This window comes from Mustela nivalis (genome assembly GCF_964662115.1).
Source record: "Mustela nivalis genome assembly, chromosome: 2".
NCBI lineage: Eukaryota > Metazoa > Chordata > Mammalia > Carnivora > Mustelidae > Mustela > Mustela nivalis.
This window is the reverse complement of record NC_139021.1, coordinates 22,348,608-22,373,777: the sequence shown is the minus strand read 5'-3', so window position 1 is coordinate 22,373,777 and position 25,170 is coordinate 22,348,608. Positions and strand designations below refer to the sequence as shown.

The window sequence follows — 25,170 nt, the reverse complement described above, 5'->3', positions numbered from 1 at the left end:
CCTACAGATTACCTTATGTGGAACCCATGTAGGGAAACCCTCATCTAATTCATTTTCAAAGGAAGTTTTGACACATAATTATTCTGCTTGGGACAATGGTTTTTCAACCACATCCCAATAACAGCTTAAACACTCTCCCACCATGTCTGCTCCAAAATACAAATGAAATAACTCTGCACCAAGGAACTATATAATCCTCAATTCTTTTCTGCTGAAAAACACTTGGGCACAGCTGACAGCATTCCAGCTAAGCAAACCTGTAACTAAGGAAAGGTGCAATGAAGAAACGTAAGAGCTTATTTTCACCTTGTGTGTTTTTCTCTTTAAAGATTTATTTATCTATTTGAGAGACAGTGAGAGAGAGAGAGAGAGAGAGAGAGCAGGAGGACGGGTAGAAGGAGAAGGAGAGGGACAGAATGTCCAGCAGATGCCCTGCTGAGCATGGAGCCCGATGTAGAATGGATCCCACGACCCTGAGACTGTGACCCCAGCTGAAACCAAGAGTTAGACACTGAACTGACGAAGCCACCCAGGCACCCCACCTTGTGGTTATTTTTTAAAAAGTTTTGTTTTGTTTTTAATGGAACAGAGCTCCAGTTCATAACTAGATCATTTCTCTTAACAGTTTTATCCAAATTGAATATCTGTTCTGAAAATTGAGAAAAGTAGAGCTCTGATTTGGGAGGAGGGGAAGCAACATACCGTTTATCGACTGTTGTGTATGTAACATCGCCCTTGATCCTCAACAACCCGGGGAGGAAGAGATTATTGATGTGTGACATTTCCAAGCAGAAAAGCCAGCTTAGAGTTCACCGTACAAGCAACACAACTTTCAAGGTCAAAGCTGTCCCATCAGCCTGGGTCATGGAGTGATGCCGCCCACAAGGAACACGAAGCGTGACGACAAGAGAAGCCACTGGCTCCTGTGACGGGGTCATTCGTCACTGGAGCATGACTATGCACTGGAGCATAGACTATTCAGAGCTCCGAAACCCCAACAGGCCGATCCACTGCCCGACTTTGGTCAGTCATCTTTCTAATTTCTGCTAAACACTAGAGTGGCCCAGGCTCTACCGTCAGGTTTAGCTGGGTCGGAGTCCTGACCTTGCCATCCTTGCCCTGCACCACCTTGGCCAGCTGTGCGCCTTCATTTTCTTGTGTATAAAAATGAGAGGAACAATGCCGAGCACATACACATTGGAGGTGAAGTCTAATAGAGTTAACAAAGGGAGAGGCCCTTGCTCTGGCTCTGGTGCTCTGGAAACATCCCCTCGACCTTTCTCCATCCCTAAGTGCCCCCCCAACACACACACCCATGTGCACACGTGCACACAGGCCTACCCTCTCCCAGTTCTCACAGCCCCTCCCTTTCCCTGTGAGCCCTTTCTTGCCTGTCCTGTCCTGTCCTAATGACCAGGGCTCAGGCCATCCCTATCTGCCTCTACAGCTGTGCACCTTCTCTCTCTTTGCCAGCACACCCGGACTCTCCTCTTCCTTCTGACGCCTTCCCTTCCTCCCTCCTCCGGCAACAACTGTCTGACTTGAGAGCCTCGACCTCCTTCCCTGCATCTGTAATCATCAGTGAAATGCTGAGCACAGCTGGATTTTCAAAGCCAACGGTTAATTGCAGGGAGCTGAGGATGACCCAGTGGCAGTTTCAAGTATTTGGAGTGTGAAATAATGAAGACGCTGGTGAGCAGACAGCCTAAAAATCAGCGTATAAGCCCCCTGAACAGCTTCCAAGGGTTCTGATGAAAGCCGCCTCTCCCCAGCTGCTGAGGCTTGTGCTCGAGCTGGGAGGTAGACAAGAGCCAGAGACCACCCCAGGGAGATGCACGGCAGGAAAGTGCGTCCTCAGACCTGCAGAAGGCTTCTGGAAACTTCCCAGTTACCATGGCAGCTGGGCTCGGAAAGGACTACACAGGAACTAAGCAGCAGATTCTTTAATGAGGTGGTGACCGTGAGGACCTAGGTCTCCCCTAACCACAACAGTGATCTCTTGATCCCATCACCGTTAATGAGTGACCCTCACCAAGACCCTCCACGCAAAGGACAGGACCTCCTGCATCATGGATGACGAGGGAGCCTGATCAATTACATCATTACCTGGGCTCTGTTCTCGCAAAACAGGGAGGACAGTCCGTCTGTGCCCGCCATCACATCTTCCTTTGCCCAGTCCATAATCCAGATTGGCACTAGGCAGACAAATACCCCAAAAGACCACTCTACAGGCCATCACGTGGTCCCATGAGTTTATATAGAGAGATGGAGTTTCCTAGAGAGTCTTCAACTTCTAAGACACAGCATTTTGTTAAGCTATTTATTCTGCACCGGGGGCAAAGCAATGAAAACCTCTAGGTCCCTGCTATCAAGGGGTTTATAGTCAAAGGGGGTGAAACACAAACCAATAAGCAATTTTAATAGTGAGGTAAGCCCTGCGTGTTGAGTGTGGAGAGAGGCAAAAAGTGCCAATCATATACATGCTCGGTAAATGGAATCAACGTACTAAGCACCTCCTACTATGTAATATTTATACCAGCTATTCCTCTGTCTGAAATATCCTCCCCCATTACCTGGGTATGTATGGGCTTCCTATAGTCGCTTTACCAGCCCCTAGCGGCCATCTATAGTCCTTGACTCCTGGCTGGTCCTCACATCACTTCAACTTCTTACTTTGGTCACATGTCCTACCTCTGACTCTGACTCTTTTGTTTTCCTCTTATAAACACTCTTGTGATGACCCTGGGTCCATCAAAGAGAATCCAAAATAATCTGACCATCTCGAATCTTTCATCTAATCACATCTGCAAAGTCCCTTTATGATGTAAGGTAATAGTCACAGGTTGTGGCGATTGGGATGTGGACACATTTGGGGGGCCAGTATTCGGTGTGCAGCAACCACCATGACTCCTGTCCTTAAAATCTCTGCCTAGACACTACTTATTTCTGAGGCCTTTGGGCCAAACTAGCATAAAATACAGACACACCACCCATTCCTCTGGCACTCCCTATCTTCCCCTCCTTGATTTATTTTCTGCACTTTTTTACATCCCTACCTGCAGTACTATTATTTGCTCATTTATTTATTGTTGACCCCTATCTCCCCAGCTGGAATGTAAGTTCCATGAAGGTAGGTACTTGGCTGGCTCTATGTCATCAGAGCCTAAAACAGTGCCTGGCAGTTAAAACGAAAGAAACTAACCTACAGATATGATGGCATTGACGAGAACTCAGCCAGGCAAAAGGATGGTAAAGAGGAAAAGGGGGTGGGGAGGGCCACAGGCCAAGAGAAAACATGAACATTCAAGAAACATGGTTAGTTCCAAAGACAGAAAGAGATTCAGCATCATTCTGAGGTGGACACTTTTGGTTGCCCAACCACTGTCCATTTCCCCACCGCCCCTTCTAGCAGAAGGCCAATTGTGAACATGAACACACTCTTGTACACACGTACCCAACGCAACTCAACCCAACAATGACCCCATGCTTTATCTTTATCACACAGATCCTGACCTCTGGGGGCTCCATTTCCCAGCTTCCTGTATCAACCATTGGTTTGACCCATGGGAGGTCCGGGGAGGAGACAGGAAGTGTTATGGACTGGAGTGTTCCCCTCAAAATTCAGACGTTGAAGCCCTAACCCCCAGTGTGATTGTATCTGGAGATAGGACCTTAAGATAGAGCAGTGAGGCCTTAATCTGAAAGGACTGGTGTTCTTATAGGAGTTAGAAACACCAGAGCATTCATTCTCTCTCTGTCTCTCTCTGTGCACACACGGGGGAAAGGCCATGTGGTCTTGGACATCCAATCTCTAGCACTGTGAGAAAATAAACATGTGTTGTGTAAGCCACCTTGTCTGTGATATTCTGTTATGGCAACCTGAGCTAATCGACACAGGAAGAAAGAAAAAGCCAGAATCAATCTCTCTCTCTCTCTCTCTCTCTCTCTCCCCTTCCCTGACTCAGGCAGCTCTGTCCCATCAGAGACTTCAGCTGGACAGGCTTACTTACGTGGTTCCGACCTCTGCCAGGTGACCAAGGCCCCATCTGTGACCTTAGTCCCTTTCTGTTTGCGAATCTCTTGAGAGCCACGTCATCCTCCTGTTGGTGCCTCAGCCCTCCTTTACCTGACGAATTCCCTGTATTCAACGCCTCCTGTTGTTAGAACCCACAGAGCTCCGATTCCGCTGGTTGGACCCCGCTCGAGCCCTCATATGGCACAGGAGGTGTGCGGTGAGGGGAGGCGGCACCAGAGGATGGTGAATGGCACCCCAGGGGGGCAGTTCACGTGTTCCCTGCACCTCAGATTGCAGGGGGCAATGTCAGAGCTCAAAGTGGGGCGTATCCAGGCGGCAGTGGGGAAGACAACACAATGTCTTCAGCAGGAGGAGGGCCATTTTGAAGGCTCCATCTCAGAAAGGTCATGTCATAAAAGGCATCTACCTATACCACCTGGAGAATTATTCTGTGGGGCTTCCATTTTCCACGGCTTCTCTAATGCTGTATAGACACCAGCTGAGACTTCTCTCCCAGAAGGAATGGTAGCGGGAGGGAGAAAAGAGACAACAAAGTGAGCAGAGGGGAGAGCTGGCCTTCCCACCCTCTCTGGATCTACACTGTGTCTGAGCCACCGTTCCCATGGCGGGGCACGCCACAGCAACGCAGGCGTCCCCATGCCCACCCCCGGCCCCCTTTCAAGCCCCAGATTCTTGTGCTTCGAAACCAAGCAGGGACTGAGAAAATGCAAGCCAGAAACCCCGCAGTCAGCACTTTAAATACAGACTTTCTCTGTTCCAAATGCGGGTGTCAAATAGGTGATGCAGCGAGCGCCAGCCGGCAGCGTGTAACTCAGAAGGCCGGCGTCCTGGTCTGGCCAGTCAGTCACACGCAGCAGGCAGAGGCCGACTTGGTCCCTGTCATTCTTCAACAAAACTTCTCTCTCCCTCTCTCTTACTTGCAGTGCTTTTCTCCCTTTCTTTCCTCTTCCCCTTCATTCTTTTTTCTTTTTTAAAATATTCTTGGAAACACTCTCCTGCCAATCACTGTCAGCGGCTCCTCAGGCCCGGGGAAAGCAACAGCAGATGCACCAAGAGGCGCGCAGCCTTGGAGACGCGCCCTGGAGGCTGCGTGGGAGGGAGTGGGCCTCTCTCACCGGCGAGAGCGGACAACGCACTAGTCGCTAGCACGGCCCGAGACAGGTTCTGATCTAGTAAGGATCATTCCTCAGGTGCACGGGCGGGCGGAAAACCGAACCGAATGCTTCGTCACACAGAGCTGATGTCTTTTAAGTGATATTAAAAATGTTAGTCTCCTACGAAAGAAGGCTGCTGAGATTTATCCAGATTGCTAATAGATTTAAGGCAAGAGAGGAAAAGACAACGGTCCCCCGCAGGGGCACAGGGCACACACCTTGAGTGTGAGGACTCAAGGTCGGACCTCCTGTCCCGAAGGGCCCGGAATCATCTGGGACTCTCTTAGGACCAGAGTCTTTGACATCCAGGTCAGAGGGTCTGGGTGGGGTGTTTAGGTGAAGGAAACAGGTTTTAAGAGAACCAGCCTATTTTAGAAATCAGCTAAGCTTTCTAGGGCTCAAGAAAAGCCAAGGCTTTCAGAGAAGGGCTCACAGCAAAGTCGGGACATCTCCGCCTCTCCCGGCCCCTCTCACAAACACCCGCCTGCGTGAACCTGGGTTGGTGCACACGAGCCACTCTCTGTCACCTCCGTGACCTGTGCAGAGCCCCCCACACAGGGAGGACCCGACAGAGCCTGTGGCTGGGAGGCCGCGTGGGGTCGGGTGGACAGGACACCATCAACCTCATGCTTAGACTCTTGCCGTCCGTCGTCAAACATTAAAGTGACATATTGTGTCCTTGAGACACACTCACAGGACTCATTTTATAACCTATTTCTGCACTTCATCATTTTTCAGTACAGGGGAGAGGACTGGGGTCTCTCCTCAACAGCAAGAGCTTCCTGCTAACAGCGGCCTGGTAAATTCCTCATCCGTAAGGCCAGCATGTCCCAGTCCCCCAAGAAGTGGATAAACCCAGACTTCTGAGATATTGTATGTATATAACAACCATGTTTGCTGGGTGGGGAAGAGGACTGTTCTTTTTCCCAGGAAAAAATGCCACCGTTAAATCCCAAAGGAAAGAACATTAGGAAAGCAGAGAAAGGATCCTTTTTTAAGCCCCCAGAATTTCTAGGACAGTTTGTCAAGCATCAATTCTATTGTCTTCCCGGAATGCCTCTTACTCTCTCTGGAATCTGTCTCCAGCCCCTCTTCACCTGGCCAACTTCTGCTTGTCTTTCTAACCTCAGCTCCAGGAAACCCCTTCCTCCAGGAAGTCCTCCCAACCTTTCATAAGACCAGGCTCTCTGTGAAACCATCTCATGGTCTCCTGGGCTTCTCTTCCGTGGTTCTAACCACAATTGCAAATCATGCATTGTTTCTGCGACTATTTAAGGCCTATCTCCCTCAACTATAAAGTCCATGAAGACAGTGGGGCAGCCCTACAAATGGGCCCCTCAGGTCTCCCACGGCCCCAGCTGCTGTGCTTCAAATTGGCCAAGGTGTGCCACGGCCTCCCTTCCCGCAGGCTACCCCCAGCCACTGACTTAGCAAGCAGGGGAAGCAGGTCGTTCCTGCCACATGCGGGACTCCACTGCCAGGCCAAAACGGCCTTAGAACTGGGCAGCCGTCTGGGCCTCTTCGACCCATGGTCCTTCCTGCTCTCTCTCCTTCACAGGGCTCTCTGCAGGCTCTCTGCGTCCCTCCCCGTCCCGCCCCTGCTTCTCTCAAAGGGCATCTGCTTCCCTGAGCACCCAGAGGACTCACAGTGATGCAGCCAGTAATTCCCACTTATTCCCCCAGTTTTTCCTGGGCCCGTCACAAGGCCTGGAGTGGAAGAGGTCCTCAGTTAAGATGGATAAAGGGAATATATGCTTGCAGACACGGTGAAGCCTGGTTGAGAGAGTGTGGATTAATTAGAGCAAATCTAACTCTTCCCCTGGGAATTCAACGCCCTACGGAATCGAAACAAAATGCCCCCTTCTTTAGAGCTTTCGCAAGTGACCATACCAATGGCTGAAAGAAAAAGCTGTTTTCGACACTGTAACATGGTATCAGCACAGTATCAACATGGCTACCTTTTATTGAGCCTCCTGTACACAGAAGGCCCTGACTACACAATTTATAAACATTAATTCATTGAAGTCTCACAACAGCCATATGAGGTTCCTCTTACTCCCATTTTGCAGATGAGAAAACTGAGGATTAGTAAATCAGAGCAGCTTAAGTTTTGCTGTCATGACAACAAACCCCAAGTCTTGGTGGCTTTAAACTATTGTATGTAAATAGGAGTTCTCCACCTCCTGCTAACCTTTCAAAGTAAAAAAACAAAAAAACAAACAAAAAAAAACTTGTGAACAGCACTAGGTGCTACATGGGACCTCTCCATCCTCAGTTGGTAAGGCCCTGCTTCACTTGGACCTCGGTCACCCAGGAACATCTCTAACCTCCTTGCTGGAGTTAAGTTTCGGAGACCTGAGGTCCTAGCAACAGACCTGCTCTGACACTCCCTGCTCTCACCAGGTCTGCCAACACAGAGCAGCAGGCTTTCCAAACGCAACGCAAGGCCCACTCACTAACCACTCTTGTCCCTGCTGAAAGCTGGAACAGCCCTTTCAAGACATGGCATTTCATCATTTTTAGTCTTCACGGTATTGCTGTGACTGTGTCCACGATCCCCAGTTCTGGACTGTTGTTTCAACCAGGCAACTAGAAAAGAGTCTATTTTTATTTCAGTCTTCTTCTTCTTCTTTTTTTCCCTCTTAATAAACATTAAAATATCCCAGTCTCCCAACAATTTTTAGAACGACTGGTTATCCCAAGTGGCCAAAAACTTTTGAGTGAGCTTCACTTTTGGTAGTTCACTGAGGTAAATGCCAAATGGGCAAATCACAAAACCAACAGATTCTTCTTATAATGTCCAATGTACAAAAGTAAACTATACTATTACACAAGCTTGTTTAAACTATACCGTATACTCCCAACTCCCCCGCCCCCTATCCCAGGGCCCCTTCGGGAGGTTCTGACGTGCCCTCCTGGTTGACGACCACCACCACAGACTGGGGCGAAATGGTGGGATATTTTGCTCCACCTCAGGATGGGCTTAGTGAGACTGAGTGTGACAAATGATATCACAGCCATCTAGGCAGGAATCTGCTTTGGTTTCAGGATCTGTCTCCACTGAGAGGCAACCTCGATATGGGCCACTCAAGGGACATTAGAAACCAGCTAGCCGAAGGAAGAAGAGAGACCCCGTTTCTGCACGTCCACTCGTCCCTGACAGACTGCAGCCCGGGACTCACGGCTCTGACGGTGCCGGGGCTCTTGCGGCCTGAAGCAACATCTGGTTTCCTGATTCAAGCCTGTCTTTGTCAAAACGGGTTCTCTCCCGGCAGGGTCTCTAGTCCCTCTAATATTTCTTAAGCCTAATTGGAGACGGGGGGTCTGAGAAGCCTCAGCCATTCTTGAGAGTCAGGGAGTCCCAGGGAGGGAGACCTTGGTCCCATTCCTAGGACCCACCAGTTGTGTTGGCCAGAGTCCTACATCCAGCGAATTGTGATCTGAGCCAATCCCATAACCAATTTCAGTACCTCAGTTTCCCTACCCATAAAACTTAGCTCTGGGACTCGGGAGCCTTAATGAGCATTGGCCTTTCCGGGATAAATTAACCAGGTGCCGGAAACATCTGTGGCTAGAGGCAGAGTCTGCTATATAAACAGAATATAGTATTCTTATACACAAGACTGCAGCTAGAGCTCAAATACCAACTAAGCCTGACTTCATCCTAAGTCCCATTCAGTCAGTATCTTGGGAAAAGCCAGTCCCTTCTCTAGACTAACACTATAGTTGAAGAACTCACTTTCTCATTTTCCTTGCTCTGTTCTTCTCAGGACAAAGGATTTTCTGTAACAAGTGAAGAGTCAATACTTCTTATAGCACCATTTTCCATTTAAATCATAACTACACTCTAAAAATAAATAGCCCAAGAGAACACGTGCTCTGTATGGGTAAGGGCAATATCTCATTCGCAAACATCTCCACAAAGCCCTGGTCCATCGAGGGTGCTAAAAAAGAACTTCTGGACAAATGAATAAGTGAATCGATAACAGCCCTAGAAAACTACTGTACAGGTTTTAGTGCACAGGTTTCTGGCTTCTCCTCCCATGATCTCCTTTGTTTATGACTATTAGGGAAGAAAATACAAAATCACTTGATAAACCAGGTAAGGCTCAAAGAAGTCAACCTGACAGGCAGTAGCAGATTCAGAAACAAAACATAGGTCTCCAAGCACCCAATTCAGTCTTATCTTCACAAGTCACTGCTTTCCTTTGCCTAAAGTCAGGGTCAGAAAACTGTAGATCGGGGGCCAAATACAGACCATCGCCTGATTTTTATAAATAAAGTTTTACTGGAACACAGCCACACCCATCTTCTTGCATACGGCTGTTTTCCCACTACGACAGCAGAAATGAGTCGTTGCCATAGAGACCTTCTGGCCCACAAAGCCTAAAATATTTACTACGAGGTTCTTTATAGAAAGCATGGCGACCCCAGCTCTCTAGAAACCCTCCCTGGAAACCACAGCCATCCTTGCGGCTACTGCTAGAGACTAGGGCTGCCTGGTCACTCTGTTTGGCCCCAGAGTCCACACACCACCAGTCCACGAATGCTTGCTGCTGTGAGCATGAAGAGCTTTACACCCAAAACCCTGTGTCATTCTCCCAACAATCTTGTAAGCTGGGCATCACAACACACATACACAGTGGGCAAACAGAACTGGGCTGAATCAGGTGAAATTGCCATATTTTGTTGGTTGGATCCTAGCAATTTCCATTTTGAAGATATGAAAACATCGGCACAGTTAAGTGAAAGTACTCAGATGCTAACCAGCTCTGCACCTCGGGCAGCCGCGAGCTATACTGCTGCTTCTTGAAACTTTACACTTCACTTTTTGTATTAAACGTTGTGCAAATCCTGAAGAACCCAATCTAATGCTGTTTAAGCAAGCCCTTCCCAAGTTAACGTAACCAGAAAAGTTCTCAGGATTTCCGCCCCAGGTAGCACCTATAAATATCCCACAAAACTAATCTTCCTTGGGACACATTAGGGAAATACCTCCAGTCCCAACATCCCCATCTAAGAGGCTGCAACATTTCACAGGCACTGCGGTCCCCCCCCCCCCCGCCCCAACACCCAATGCCACCATCTCCTGCCCCCTTCAGCACGCCCACACAAGTGCTCTGGGCATGCCCGATTTGAGACACACTGCACCTTGCTCCACGGGCAAATGGAACTCTATTTTCACTAAAATAACCTGAATAGTCCATTCTGTTGCTGCAGGCTAATTCCATTTACAGGAATAATGAAACTCCATCCTTGTGTGGCTTCGGATGCTCATTTAATACATTTTACCCATCCCATACCTCCCATTTGTAATGCAAATAAACTGCATCTTCCATCAGAACTGCTCACTCTCCCTCTAAGTCCAAGTTCTTAGGATTTATGTGCCGAATCAGTCGCAGGCTTTTTTCCAAAGGTAGTATCCAAAATCCGAGGCTGCCTTTTAGTCCAGGTCAATTAAACAATGTGCTTGGCTGTTTTCCCCCCACTTTTTTAAAAGAGAGTAATTGCTAGTATATGTAAAGTTTACAGGCAGGGCCTAATTTATTACAAATTTTATCCAGGAAAAATATTTAAGTCCATAACTTATCATAAGCATCCTCCCCTACCCCCTCCTAAAATATTAACTTGGTAGGGAGCTTGGAAATCTATCATAACCAATGACAGACATCCATGCACAAAAATAGCAAGTCTCAAGTTTAATATTTTATTGCCATATTTTGAAACAACTGGTTAGGCAGCTGCTACCGTTATCTTCCAATTATTTCTCATTTTTCCAGAGTTTTAAATGCAAGCTGTAACAAATTAAATCTAAATTTCTATATGCTCCTTAAGGGGGAAAAAAAAAAAAAAGACAGTTTCAGAAAACACTACAAAAAAAAGTTGAAGTGGAGAGAAGAAAGGGATATTGGCAGCAAGAGAGAGAACTCTATTTTTAATGTCTTCAGTGATTTGTTTCAATCGCCTCTAGGTATGTGGCTACGCCTTCCCCCAGGTGGTCCACGAAGCCTCCATTCTGAATAGGCTCTTGGGCTGAGACTTTGCAGTTTGCTAAAAATGCACTTTCCCCTGCCAGTTCTGTAAGTGCTTAAGAAATCCTTTCACTGAATGCTGAATATTTTGCATACTCTGGTGTAACACTACCAATGGTGCTCAAATACCCAAGAAATTTCTCCCAAGATTAAATGGGTCATGTTTTGGCGATATCAGGGCAAACAAAATTGCATGTGATTTTGACTGAACACAAACGCAGAGAACAGTGTGATTATTTTTTCTTCCAACATCAACATGCTTTCATCATAAATTACGGGATTTGGGTCTAACAATTACATTTTTGAAAAAAAAAATAATTCATACCTATTTGAATTTTGTTTCTTTTTGAAAAAATCGGGCTCTTTGATCCTAATTAGGGGAAACCGAGGGTGAACCCAGGAGGCAGACTGTCACAGTACCTCTCCCTCCCGCTGCCAAGATTCAACCCAGATTTCATGTCACTGCAGCTTTGCTGGGCACGGGGCTGTGGAGCAGAACACACTTGCTGTCCTTTTTGCTGTCGCACATGACACAGCCACGTGCAGGTGGCCCCTGGGATCACCGTTGGGTAAACAAAGCCCTGCTAATGTAGCAGGGTCCTTGTGGTTTCCAATGCTGGTGACTCTCAAGGAAGGTCCCCAGGCACAGCTCGCAAGTCTCAGGACCTGTGACTCCTTCCAGCCTTTGTCTCCTCCCCCTCAGGCCTGAGTTCTTTCTGCCTGGCATCCTCTTCCTTCTCCGTGACCTGGCCCATTACCCTTCAATTCCAACAGAAGGGGCTACTCTCTGCTTTATTGCAACGTTTTCCCCAAATCATCTCTGGCAACTTGAAAAAACAAAACAGAAAAATAAACAAAGATTCCCAGGCCTTATTTCAGGACCCGACTTTTATAAAACCCTGTGGGCATTTATGACACGAAGTCAGATTCAGGAACCCCTGTTCCACAGCAAACTCCAGCAAGCCCCGGATGACCCAGGGTGGCTGGGAAAGTGCAGGTTTGAGGCACAAGAAGGTGCATTTTGGACAAGCTCTGGGTGATGCTCCTTCAGGGGCCACACTTAGAGAACCCCTTGCCCTTGGGTAAGCCCCCTGAGGGGCAGGACGCATAGGACCCTATCATTCCCAGCGCCGGATGAGTATCCGGCTCATTTGTCTGAATGAATGCCGGAAGCTGCTCTAACATTAATACAGAACACAGGAAAACCCAGGGAGGTCACCTTGTTTTTTTTTTTTTAAGATTATTTATTTATTTATTTCACAGAGAGAGAGAGAGAGAGAGATCACAAGCAGGCAGAGAGAAGGGGAAGCAGGCTCACTGCTGAGCAGAGAGCCTGAGGCGGGGCTCGATCCCAGGACCCTGAGATCATGACCTGAGCTGAAGGCAGAGGCTTAACCCACTGAGCCACCCAGGCGCCCCAGGTCACCATTTTTTAAGGGTTAAGTCAATGATTCTACTTTCATCCCACAATGATGCTCCACTTGCAGAGCTAAAACCCAGCTGCCAATTTAGACATACATAGAGACTCAAAGGTGCTAACTGGTCAGGGTAAGCAACACTCGGTTCTCTTTAAGGAGAAAAGCCACTCCTATTGGCGGGCTGGTAGGTTGGTTGACTTTTCTTCTGAGAGGTAATGAGAGGCAAGCATCTAGTACATGAGATCATCAGGAGAAAATAATCATTTTGTCCAAGTGTGCTTTAAATCGGAAGCAATGATCTACTGCTAACACTGAATTTATTCAGAATCCATGGAGGACGTGCATGGCCAGCCTCTAATCACCTTCAGCAGAGAGCCCCACGACTGCCACAGTCCGTTGACACAAGATGAGAGATTGTCATCTGAGATTTGCCACATCAGGGTCTCATGAAAATACAAAATCGACACCTTCCCTTTCTCCCTCTCCTACCCCAGATGAATTCTGAGTTTCCGTACGTTTGTGAATTCACAGAAGCATGAACAGAACGACGTGAACATCACAAATGCAAATGTCTTTGTTCCTAACAAACTGCTCTATCTTCCCTCCTTCCCTAAGTTCTGGAGTGGGAGGGAATGGACTCCACACAGCATTTCATCCTAAGTTCAGAAGGCAAAGGCAAAGTGAGTTCTACTTCTCCAACTGTTTTGTTAGGAATAGTAGCTCTTACACACACATACACACACCCTCAACTTATGCAATGCAGCTTTGTACTCGGGTAAAACTGACATCTGCATCTCTAAAGAAATCCTTTACTGTCAAAAGAATCTAGCTTAGTTTTCATTTGCTTGAAATGTTTTCATCTCAGACCAAATTTAGAATACCCTACCACCTGTTTACACCACCAATCTCCAGCAAAGAAACAAGAATTCACCTCTCTTCCATCCACTTCCCAGATGACACAGTCAAGGTGACCCAGATATCCAAGAGGTGTTTAATCAACCCCTAACTCCTTCTGGACAGTGTGCAACCTTTGTGCTCCAAACATTGCAGAAACACACATCAGCGCCTCACTGCATCAGAGAGCATTTCCCTAACGGAAAGAGTCAGCATCTCCTGCGCAGCATGTGAGCTCTTTATGAAATGCCGATGGGGGGGTGCACGTGAGCAAAATGGGCATAAGGGGTCAAAAGGTACAAACTTCCAGTTATAAAATAAGCCACGGGGATGTCCCATACCGCACGGAGGCTAGAGTTCATACTATATTGCATATTTCAAAGATGCGGAGAGAACAGATCTTAAAAGTTCTCACCACAAGAGAAGAATTTTCTAACTATGTATGGTGACAAATGTTAACTAGACTTACTCATTTTGATCATCTGGCCATACATACAAATATCAAATCAATAAAAAGAAAAAGAAATACCAAGACACAGAATACTACTAAAAAAGAGCGCACAATCTAGGCTATTTTGGAAACCATATTTAACACTCTTCGTGCCTGTTTCCACATCTGTGAAGGGGAGGTTTGTAGTGGCCAAGAAATCTGGCTAGGTCCCTCCTGCTCTAAAATTCTATTAAAGTATTTGCAAAGTAACCTTTCTTCTCCTATTACCTCTTAAGGCTGCACCTTCTCAAATCTGTTAGGCCTCATAGCAAATAAGCCTTGGAATATGCACGAGTTGGGTTAGGTATTTTTGAGGTCGAAAGCAACAGAAACCAACTCAATGGTGCTGAAGGGGAAAAAAAAAAGTGTTATTAAGAAAATTCAAATATGCTTTTATGAGAACCAAAGGCAGGAAGAGAAATGGACAGAGTGGGACTAGAAATGGAAAATCCAGTGTAAAGAACCTGGATGCAGGCTTTCCTTTTCTCTGCTTCTTCCCCTGTTCTCCGCTGCGCTACTCAGCCCTGTTAGTGCAAATGGTTACGAGGTTAGATATTCATTCTCTACTCAAGATATGAGCCTGAATGGACACTAGCACCCCTGAATCTCATTCTTGTGCATCAATCAGCAAAGGGCCCCATGACACAGACCCTGGGAGCCTATGAATTTAGAGGCTGCAGTCAATCACTGCAATGAAGAGGGTGAAGTGATTCCGAAATTGGTGAGGGACAGGAGAGAGTGGCTCACCACAGAGAAGATACAATGGGAATCTGTGTGGTGTGGCTTTTTTTTTTTTTTAAGGATTTTACTTATTTGACAGAGAGAGAGAAATCATAAGTAGGCAGAGAGGTAGGCAGAGTGGGGGGGTAGGAGCAGGCTCTCCATCAAGCAGAGAGCCTGATGCAGGGCTCGATCCATGGACCCTGAGATCATGACCTGAGCCTAAGGCAGAGACTTGACCCACTGAGCCCCCCAAGCGCCCCGAATCTACATTTAAATAAGAACTATTTTCCTCGAGCTGCTGTGTTGTGAAAGGGAAGTTGTGCCAAGTCCTGGTAAGAGGACTCAAGACTTGAGCTCCAGTCCACGTCCAGCCACCTAGGAATATGTTTGCTTTCATCAATCACCTTCTTGAAGTCTCGTTTCATCATCTTTGAGCAGGAATGACATGTTTCTCACTCCCTTAGTATTCTTAGTACCAAGCACTCTGGCTTCGTAATGTATTTGTCCTCCTTCCCGTTCTAAATGAGAAAATATACGAGCAAGGATTTGTAAAATAATATATGAATGTAGGAGATCATTCTTAAAAGCGGATTCAAGTGCATTATAACTAGTCTACTCACTTGTTTCAAGTATCTGGGTCTTTTGCCTCCATAATAAAGGTCCCCTCAGCAGGTACGGAATACCAGAGACTATAAGCCAAAACAATACCACCCGGCCATTAAGACCAGACTAGATATTTTATGTAGGCAACACATGCATTCTGTATTTCTTTGGCCCATTGCCTCTTCAGAGTGCATTTCTGTTATAGTACAGTGGGCTAGAAGTGGAAATCATCAGCTGCAATTCCTCTCTGTATCTCATTAGAGGTCTAGTTTCCCCTTAATGCACATGAAGACCTTTCATTAGCAATAATGGGAGCTGCACGCATCAAAGAGAAAAATAGACCCTCACCATTGTGATCTAGGAGATGAGGTTACTGGGACACTTGCCTGCCTGATTGGAGAATTATGACATTGAGATGCATGATCAGATCAAGGAAAAATTCAAATCTTTGTGACTGTTTAAAAAAATAAAATGCAATTTAAAAAACCTCAAACTGGAGAAGGGCAACAATCAAAACTAAAAAAAATCACAGGCAGATTGAATCTAGGAATGAGTTAAGCAAGTGGAAGCCAAATGACAAGATAAACAAAGGTGGGGAAAGATTACTCGGGGGATCTGACAAAATACAAGCTGTTTCCAATACACACAAAGTAAAACACTGGCAAGAGAGACTATGGTCCAAGTAGAAAAGGCAAGGACCATTTACCGTCAGAAGCGGTAAACACTGCTGAAAAGTTAAACAAATCCTTTGCCTCCATGTCCACAAAGGAAGACAGAAGATGCCAGAAATGGCTGTGCCCTGGAGAAAGGTCAATGAAAAAGAATATTACTGAAGGAAACAGAAGTGACACCTCAGTTTATGTCCTGAGGTTGACACAAATGCCAGAAGCGGTATTTTCCTACTGCAATCAAATAAACTTTAAATAAGGGGAAATGGGCCGCCCTGTACTGTTACAGGTCTGAGGAAGAAGTGGTAGAGTCCTTCACGTTTGTCCAAATGCAAAAATAATAAATTGGGGATTAGAAGAAGAGAAAGCCATTTTTACCTTTCTTTGAAGTATAACACTAGTGGATTAGGATTTTTTTTATAGTTCCCCCCCCACCCCACCGAAGGGAAGATACCTATAGAAAGACTAAAGATGTATCTGCAACCTATTGAAAAAGGCTTCCAGCAAGTCCTACAATAAGCTCGGACTCAGTCAGTACCCTGTCCCCTAGGCCCTCACCTCATGAAGGCTCCAGGGAATACTTGAGTTAATACGACCCTGAGACGACATCCAATTTTTTCAATTAAAGAACTGAAAATGGGTTGCCCAAGTCACAGTTCTAAGAAAACGCAACTGATGTCAACATCAATCCTATGGAATCAAACTGACTCCGATAAACTGACCATATGGTGACGGATCTGAGGGCCTAGCAGCCTCTGAGAACAACGCCGGTTATCAAAGAATTCTCTGGGACAGACCAAAGCCCTATGGATCGGCCCAAACTTCCCAAGCTGGGGACGGTGGCTCCCGAGAACCATCTCTGCATCTATGGATTTTATCCCTAAAATCACTACTGAGGCTTCAGTATAGCCATTGTGGGTTCTACTCTAGGGCCAACCAGGCTTAAGGTACATTAGAGTCTTTTTTCTACATAAAAAGAAAGCTCAAGGCAATGGGTATTAGGTCACAGCTGTTTGCTCTCGCAAACAATAAATTCCCAGTAGCTCTGGCTCCCCAGCCCCTCCCTCCCTGTCTCAAGTAATCTGGCGCCAGATCAATCCGAGTTCCCAACCATGCAAAGAGGTTCAGACTCTAATTTGGGAGTCACCACACGGTAAGCCAGCTCTAAGTCCTCCGCTGCAGTCTTGGCTATGCGATGCAGAAACCACCCACTGCTTCTCTCCTCTTTGTAAACACTTAAGCAACTCAGGATCTTCATCCCTCCCCTCATTATTTATCTACTAACTGCTGTCACAACAGAAGGAATCCTCGGTTAGGACAGACCAAAGCTATGTCCAAGACACAAGGGACTCGATCAGCTCTCTGCAGATGGGCACTTGAATCATTTGCTAAAAGAGAACCCAAAGGCCTTTGACTGGACCCAAGTTTAGTATTACCTCTTTAAATACCCTTGGCCCATTTCTATGCCTGGACTATCACAGAAAAAGTTGCCAATGAGAAGATTAGGGGAAAAATTAATAAATGTCATATACTTAACATGAATGAGAAATGTTTACTATAAAAATGGAGTTTAAAAATCAAATAGTTCTTTCATAACACACCAGAGTTCAATGCCTACAAGGTTTGGAAGTGAAGGATTCACTTGGGTTTTTCAAAGACTGTTACAAAAATACAGTGTGAATAATGTAGCAACATTTTAGAAGACACTAAAATTGGAAATTTCAAAGTAAGTAAGTTAATATTAGATAACCACATCTCAATTTCCAAGCTTCTAAAAATGGAGAAAAAAGTTCTTTTAGTTTACCTCAGTATTTAAAAATCAGATTATCTGGAGCAGCCTACAGATTCTCTCAGGTATTTTCAATTAAGAATAATGCTATGTCGTCCAGAACCTTATAAAGCATTACTAGTGATTACGGGGTCAATTTCAAGTATGTTTTACTGGTCCAGTTTGTCACATTTCATTTTCCATTAGATTAACATGTTAGCTTTTTCTGTGTTTTTGTTCTTGGATAAGTGAATGATTTATTAGACCCAGTACTCAGTTTATGAGCTTTTCTCATTTCAACTTGAAGAAACTGCAAATATTTATAGAAGATGAACCATACATATTTGTTCCTGAAAAATGTCAGAATATAGCACTCAAATCAAATGCCGAACAGAAGCTATTCCCTAACACTACATACTGTGCATTTAATTTCCATTGACATGTTTCCCTAAACAGTTTTTCCCACTACAGTAATTCCTAACCCCAAAACTCCTGAAATCTTCCATTAAGTGTGCACTCGCATCTTACTCTGAATTACGGGTACCTCAACAGTCATATGGAACTTAATAAGTAACCACCACTTTAAAAAATATAATTGAATCCTGTTATATTCATCTTACACACCATGAGGAAATAGCAATGATGTTTGAACTGATTTCCTTTCTATTTTGCTCTTTGATACTTCAATGGTGTTTTGTTTAACTCACAATAGAATTCCAAATCCAGGCAATTAGAATGCAAGGAAATAAACCAACAGAGTATACAATCCACAAGGACAGAGACCAAGACTGGTTCTGTTTATCAATACATCTCATCGGTGTAACATAGTCACACTCAAATTTGTGTTGACTCAAATAAGGAAGCACTATGAATGGGAGTGCAAATCAGTGTAACCTTGAAGGCAACTTAGCAATAATGGTAAAAAGCCTTAGAACTTTATATACTCTTTGACTTCTATTTCTAGGAATTTATCCTAGAAAAATTAATTCATGTGAGTGAGTACCTGAATTCTAGAATGGTCAAAAGCCACAGCTTTTTAAAAGCAAACCCTACTAACAACCCAATATCCTGAATAAGAACTCAAGAGTGAACCTCTCACCGTAGTACGTTACATATCAACCACTGTTCTAGTGCTTTACCCCAATCTTCAATAAACTGCAACACTCATACCCACCCTACAGGATAATACACTTGTCCCCTTTTCCCATCTCATTTGGAAGACGGAAGTGAAGCACAGGGAGGTTAAGCAACTAGTTTAAGGATACCCTAGAGGGAAAAGAGTCAGGTTTCAATCCAGAACCCTGATCCCAGAGCCCCTGTAATACTTCCAAAACAAGGTGTGTATGGGGTGGGGGGGGGGATTTCTCAACTCCCCACACCCCTTATCCATTCCTTCTGATCTTCCTATGGGCCATGTCTTTAAGGTAAAAATCACAAAATAAAAGTCTCACAGCCATAATCCACAGCTACAGATCTCACTGATTCTGGTGTCACAAAGAGCAGGATTTTTCATTAACTTTTTAAAGATTTTATTTATTTGAGGCAGAGACCAAGAGAGAGAACACAAGAAGGGAAGAAGCAGATTCTGCACTAAGCAGACATACACAGGGCTCGGTCCCAGAACCCTGGGATCAAGACCTGAGCTAAAGGCAGATGCTCAAACAACTGGGCCACCCAGGGGCCCCTTGACTGCCTTTCAAATACGAAAAATTAAAAAGGTTTTTCTCCCTTCAGTGTAGCACTGCTCTTAAACTGTTCTTTCCCTAGTTACAAAACTTGATGTCAGAATTGTATTTCAATGTATGGAAAAGATAAACTAGAAGTTCTAAATTAAAAGACACACACACACACACACACACACAATTTCATTTTCAAATAAAATATGGCCTTTTTGATGAAAAAAATTTTTTTTAAAATTCTAGTGGCTGATTAATGACCTATGAGCTTGGGGACTGGCTGACCATCACCTGTGGAAACAAAAAGGCAGACAAGGAGCATGTTACATGATTCCAGGCCTGGGATGAGGGCTGCCTGGGCAAGTGCATGAAACTTGGGTTTCCGCGGGCACTAATCTGGGAGCAATGAAGTGAAGAATTCCCTGTAGGTGCCAGGGCCATTCGATCCAGGGTTAGGACAAGCAGGACTGTATGCTGAAAAATGCGGTGCCTCACAGGGAGCAACAAAGGTGATGGAACCTGTAGGTCTGATGTAGCTTCTGGTCAAATCTGTTTAATCTTTTGTAGGTAAACAGTATAAGCAAAACAAAAATAAAAAGCTAGACACAATATGTATAAAATCAAATGAGCAAGCAGTCAAGGTTGTTTTATTTTTATTTCATTATTAGCTAGAAAGACTTTCCAATTGGCAAGTGTTTCTTCCAAGAATTGCCCCACTGTGATCTCAAAAGTCCATGTTAACTCCTTTCTGGAAACTTCCTTTTCTCAGTTGTTGTATTCCTGAAGAGCCTGGGCCATGAAGAGTTTGCCTAAGTTTTGGGCAGTGAACTCCTTGATGTTCTGGCAGTAAGTGTTAATCTGGCCTGTGCATTTGGGAAAGTGAGAAAGAGAGTCACAATGTTCCACAAATTATAAAATGACCTAGAACATTAGGCAAGCAAGAAAATCCGCATAATACACATTCACCAGAATTTTATTTTCTTTTGTTTTGAATCAAGAGTTTATAGGAGTCAATTCTGTTATCCATACCCTTATAATAAAGAATGCAAATTCTTTGGAAAATAAGCTATCTTTCGCTCTTGGATACATGGAGACAGAAGAAAAACAATAGCAGATAATTACGTATTAGCTATCAATCAAAAGGTACTGGCCGTGGAGCTCTGACACACGCCGTACTAAGTGAGAAGCAGTGCTGGCTCTCTTCAGCCAGGTACAAAGGAGATAACCAAATCAAAGAACTGCAAACAAAATGACCCACTTGACCCTGATGTGCACCGCCCAGTAGTTTTCACGCTGTGCTCTGGAGATATTAAATGTTCCGGTTCCTTTTCTGACCCAAGACAGAGCAGAGGCAGAGAGTCCCCATGAAGAATGGCATCCATCACTGCTTTTTAAGTCTTAAAACTAATGATCTAACCTGATGCAACATTTATGCAAGGTATTTTGTATATATAATACAATTCTGCTTGAATTGGACCTTAAGTAAGGAATATGTCTCGGTTACCCAAATGTAATTGATATGTTCTAGAATTTGTGTTAAGAATTTGGAATCTGACCCCTCTCCCCGCCCATTCACACAACACACACACACACACTGAAAATGTGTAAATAGAATTGAGAAATGATGGAATATTACCTTTTGTTTGAGTGGGATTTTCATTCTAAAAAATCTCTCACAGGCAACCAGCTGATTTAATCAAACAGTATTTAACATTTATAAAGAAATAAGGTTATCACAGCTAAATAAGAGCAAAATCAAGTCCTAGCATAGGAAACAAGACTCCACCACTGAAAGGCAGTGTTAAATGGCAGATACTCCCAGACAAAGTATATCCAGAACTGCATCCCTATTGCTACAATAGAAGTCAAAGTAAGGGAAATCCTTTTCCTCCAGTCAGAAAACCCAGTTCAATTCCAACACCCACATACAGACGTGGGCTCAGTGCTGGGCTGGAACACGAAAAGTACGCAGCTTGAGCTGAATGATCTTCTGCATTATGGAACGTAAACATTTCTCCCGGGCTTCTCTGAAAGATGACTCGAATAAAACCTTCCCACTTTAGAAAGTTTATGATGCCATCTCAAAAATGTTTAGATAAACACAGAGTGAAGAAGCACTGAAAGGACCTTAGAAATAACAAAGACTGACAAATTCTTAAATTTCAAAATTACAGGTGCTAGATTCAAATTCATCATTCAACCATTTTAAATACACTAGCTTTTATGATGTATTTTTCTGTTTATGAATCTCTCCTTGTCTTCTGCTTCCTACGGAACAGAGGAAACTAGCCACACTCGCACTGGCCAAAGATACCTGCAATGAGCAGAGAATCCATCCTGGCAGGAGGCTGAGGGGGTTTGAAAAGTTTGGACAGATCCTCCTCGGGCAGCGGGGGCTCCCCTCGACTCTGGCGCTGCATGTTCTCCTGCTGGCGACGCTGCTGATACTAAGATTCAGAGAAGAAATGATTTGGTTATTTTTCCCTACCTGAAGAGAAAAAACAAGACCTCCATCAATTACGCAATCAGCAAAACCCCACTGCCCTGAATTCCAACAATTTTATTCCAACAATTTTATAAATGGTAACCCACGTAACTCCTCCTTCTAAGAAGTTAATAAATATGGCAACAAAAACCCTTTCTTTGTTGGAAACTCAGTGTCACTCTGAGCTCTAAGATACGAAAAAAGCAAACTGGTTATGTGGGAAACTGAGGGTTTAAAGGGCAAAGAAGCTCCTGATTAGTGAGTGAAAGGGATGATTTTACCATTTATGACAACAGGGTAGATGACAACATTACAAGTATGACTCACCTGAACTGTAGTAAGGAAGTAATTAACCACCACACTGGTGAATTTTTTCAACTTTATCCCTACTGACCAAAATGACAATAATGCTGATCATGTTGATATTGTAACATCATCAACATCATCATCACTATCATTATTATAGTAGTAAATACTTCTAATCAGCAGTGCTATTAGCTCTATAGCTAAGAATGAATATTAGCTTAGATAATGCTTCAAAAACTGTCAAACTGTGGCTTCCTAGGATTCTCAGAAGAAAAGGTGGGGATACATCCATAGGTATGGATCAACTACAAACTTACTGAGCAAATTACAATCAAGAGGTAACACTTATGGGTCGCTTACAACGGCAGAGGGAAAATACCACACACAGAGCCTTAAAAAGTCAGGTAATGAGATGCCAAAGTAGGCTGTAAAAAATTTAAGTCCTTGGGTTCCTAAAGAAGGAGATTACCTTGCTTTTTGCAAAGATCTCTATACGCATTATAGGGTTTGAGGGTAGAAGCTGGACATATCTAAAAAGGGTTATAAATGGTGTTGGTACATATAAACATCAAATGCAAAATTTTGAGACATGTAACACTAGTTTCCAGAAACAAATGTCTCACAGGTGACAGATTTTCAATTTGCTACTCCAGGCTGCACCCTTTCCCTATGGGAAGAACCAGCAGGAAAATGGAATCAAGCAAGGTCCTTCTGTCCTTTCCCCCACCATCCTTTTTAAGTCTTTCATTATTGCCATCTTTACCACCCATGCTCTTTTCAGTTAAAAAGTATATACTTTATAGATCTATATGTGTTTTTTAAATCCTAAGTATGGTAACAACGAAGTATTCTAAATGATGAACATTGATATTTTAAAAAAAGTTTAGATATAATAGTCTCAGAGCCGCTTAAATTGTAGTTACACTGAGAACTGTAGAGTTAACACCACCTACTTTAAAGTACATTTTCATGAACACACAGTAGTCATATACAAATGCTTTCACAGGTAAACATTCTGGAATCAACCTATCTATGAATCAAATGCTGGAAGAACACTTTAGAGCAATGCAGTCCAAAAACAATATTCCAGGAACTGTGAAAATCATGTGGCCTTCAAGAAACATGAATAAAGAAAAGGTTAAATGGCCACAGCCATATATATGTGCCTATGAGAATATTCAGGTAGTTCTAGGGTTTTTATCTGTATTATACTATCTATTTCACAGCAGTTGGTCTATTATTTCCTATCAAAATTGCTTGCTCTTAATCACAATTGCTCAGTTTTTCAAATGAACTGAAGATTGCTAACTACGCTGCAATGAGCCACTACCAAACCAATTATAGTTAGTAAAGAAATGAGCTGTGACACTCCAGAATCTCTTTTGCCCCTGATTTTCTCAATAAATGTATCTCTTATTTGCATAACACTGCCATCGCAATCTGAGCTTAATATACTGGCTCTCTTTAAAAAAGGTATTTTTAAGTACAACTTAGAAAGAATATGTGGTAATAAATACGATAGAGTTACTAGTTAACAGTCAATGCTTTATCAAATAGGACTTTGATCATTTTGAAGAAAACTCTAGAAGCACCATACTTAGAAATGAATTCTCTGACAAATTTTCTGGTAACACAAACCTGATGTTTCTGCTGCTGCTGTTTACTCGTGTTCCTCATGTATGTGTTATATTTAACTATATCTTGGCTCATTTCATCCACTCTGTCCATCAGCAACTGTAGATTCTTCCCCAAATGGTTGCTGAAATGTAAAGTAAATATACTGACATGTCATACTTTAAAGCTATAGATCTGCCACTGCTCTAAACTCTTCTGAGATATTAAACTGATTTGCCATTGGCTACAAGAATGGGAGCACACGATCCACATAAATGCAAGGGGACAGGAACGAATGTGAGTCAGCTTGTTATCAAACTTTTCATTCTGAACCCACACCTGTAGCCACCAGAGTATCCAAAAGAGCTGAGCTTCTTATTATCAGAGCACACATATATCGGAGTAGAAGCTGTTAAACATATCTAGCAGGTTTTCTGTAATGTGTATTTTCTCAACAACGAAGTTTAATCCAAGCTCGGTACTCCTGCACCCTTGTCCTTAGCACCATCCCCTCCCCAGCTGTGCTCCAGAGTATTTAAATCAGGAGCCTCGGAAAGGAGGAACCATGCAAAGACACTAAGACTTCTGGTACCTGATTCCTCTATCCAGCAGTTTCTAAAAGAATAATAATAGCATTTTTTCTGCAAAGTCAAATGAAGAAAAAGAGAAAATTAAAAAATCTCCTTTCCTCTTGCCCTTCCTAGAATCTACAGTACAGTCATTCACACGTCTTTTCCTCTCCAGAAATTTCTCTTGCAACTCATTTACCAAAATCATTTTATAAAGGGATGTTCACAGGTAGTGCAATGACCACCATATTCATTGATTTCTGCCTGCAACTATCTCCTACCATGGTCAAACCTGCTACTACAAATATGTACTCTAAAAAGAACTAGTAAACAAACAGTATTCACTCATTCATTTCAAGTAAGTATTAAGCACCTCTTATGTTCTGACTTTAGTGATTAGCAAACAGAGAAACAATAATGAATGAGACATTCATAGCCTCTATCTTCACTGAGCTTACAAATGATCAGGAGTGGGGCACCTGGGTGGCTCAGTGGGTTAAGTCCCTGCCTTCGGCTCAGGTCATGATCTCAGGGTCCTGGGATCGAGTCCTGCATCGGGCTCTCTGTTCAGCAGGGAGCCTGCTTCTCCCTCTCTCTCTGCTTGCCTCTCTGCCTACTTGTGATCTCTCTCTCTGTGTTGAATAAATAAGTAAATAAAATCTTAAAATAAAAAAAGATTGGGAGTGGGGAGGAGAAAAAAGGTAGAAACACTTTAGGTAGTACAGCTGCCCTAT

General features: G+C 44.0%; 1 protein-coding gene across 1 annotated transcript in view; it reads right to left on the bottom strand.

Annotated features, from left to right (window-relative positions):
• Positions 1-20,098: 20,098 nt before the first annotated feature.
• EIF3H (eukaryotic translation initiation factor 3 subunit H) overlaps positions 20,099-25,170 on the bottom strand; it is a 97,581-nt gene continuing 92,509 nt past the window's right edge. Inside the window, exons 6-8 of the mRNA XM_082720229.1 lie at positions 23,892-24,012; positions 21,777-21,909; positions 20,099-20,325 (exon numbers count right to left, since the gene is read on the bottom strand). Coding sequence (XP_082576355.1) covers positions 20,228-20,325; positions 21,777-21,909; positions 23,892-24,012 — 352 coding nt within the window. The 3' untranslated portion in view covers positions 20,099-20,227. The remainder of the gene's footprint in view (positions 20,326-21,776; positions 21,910-23,891; positions 24,013-25,170) is intronic.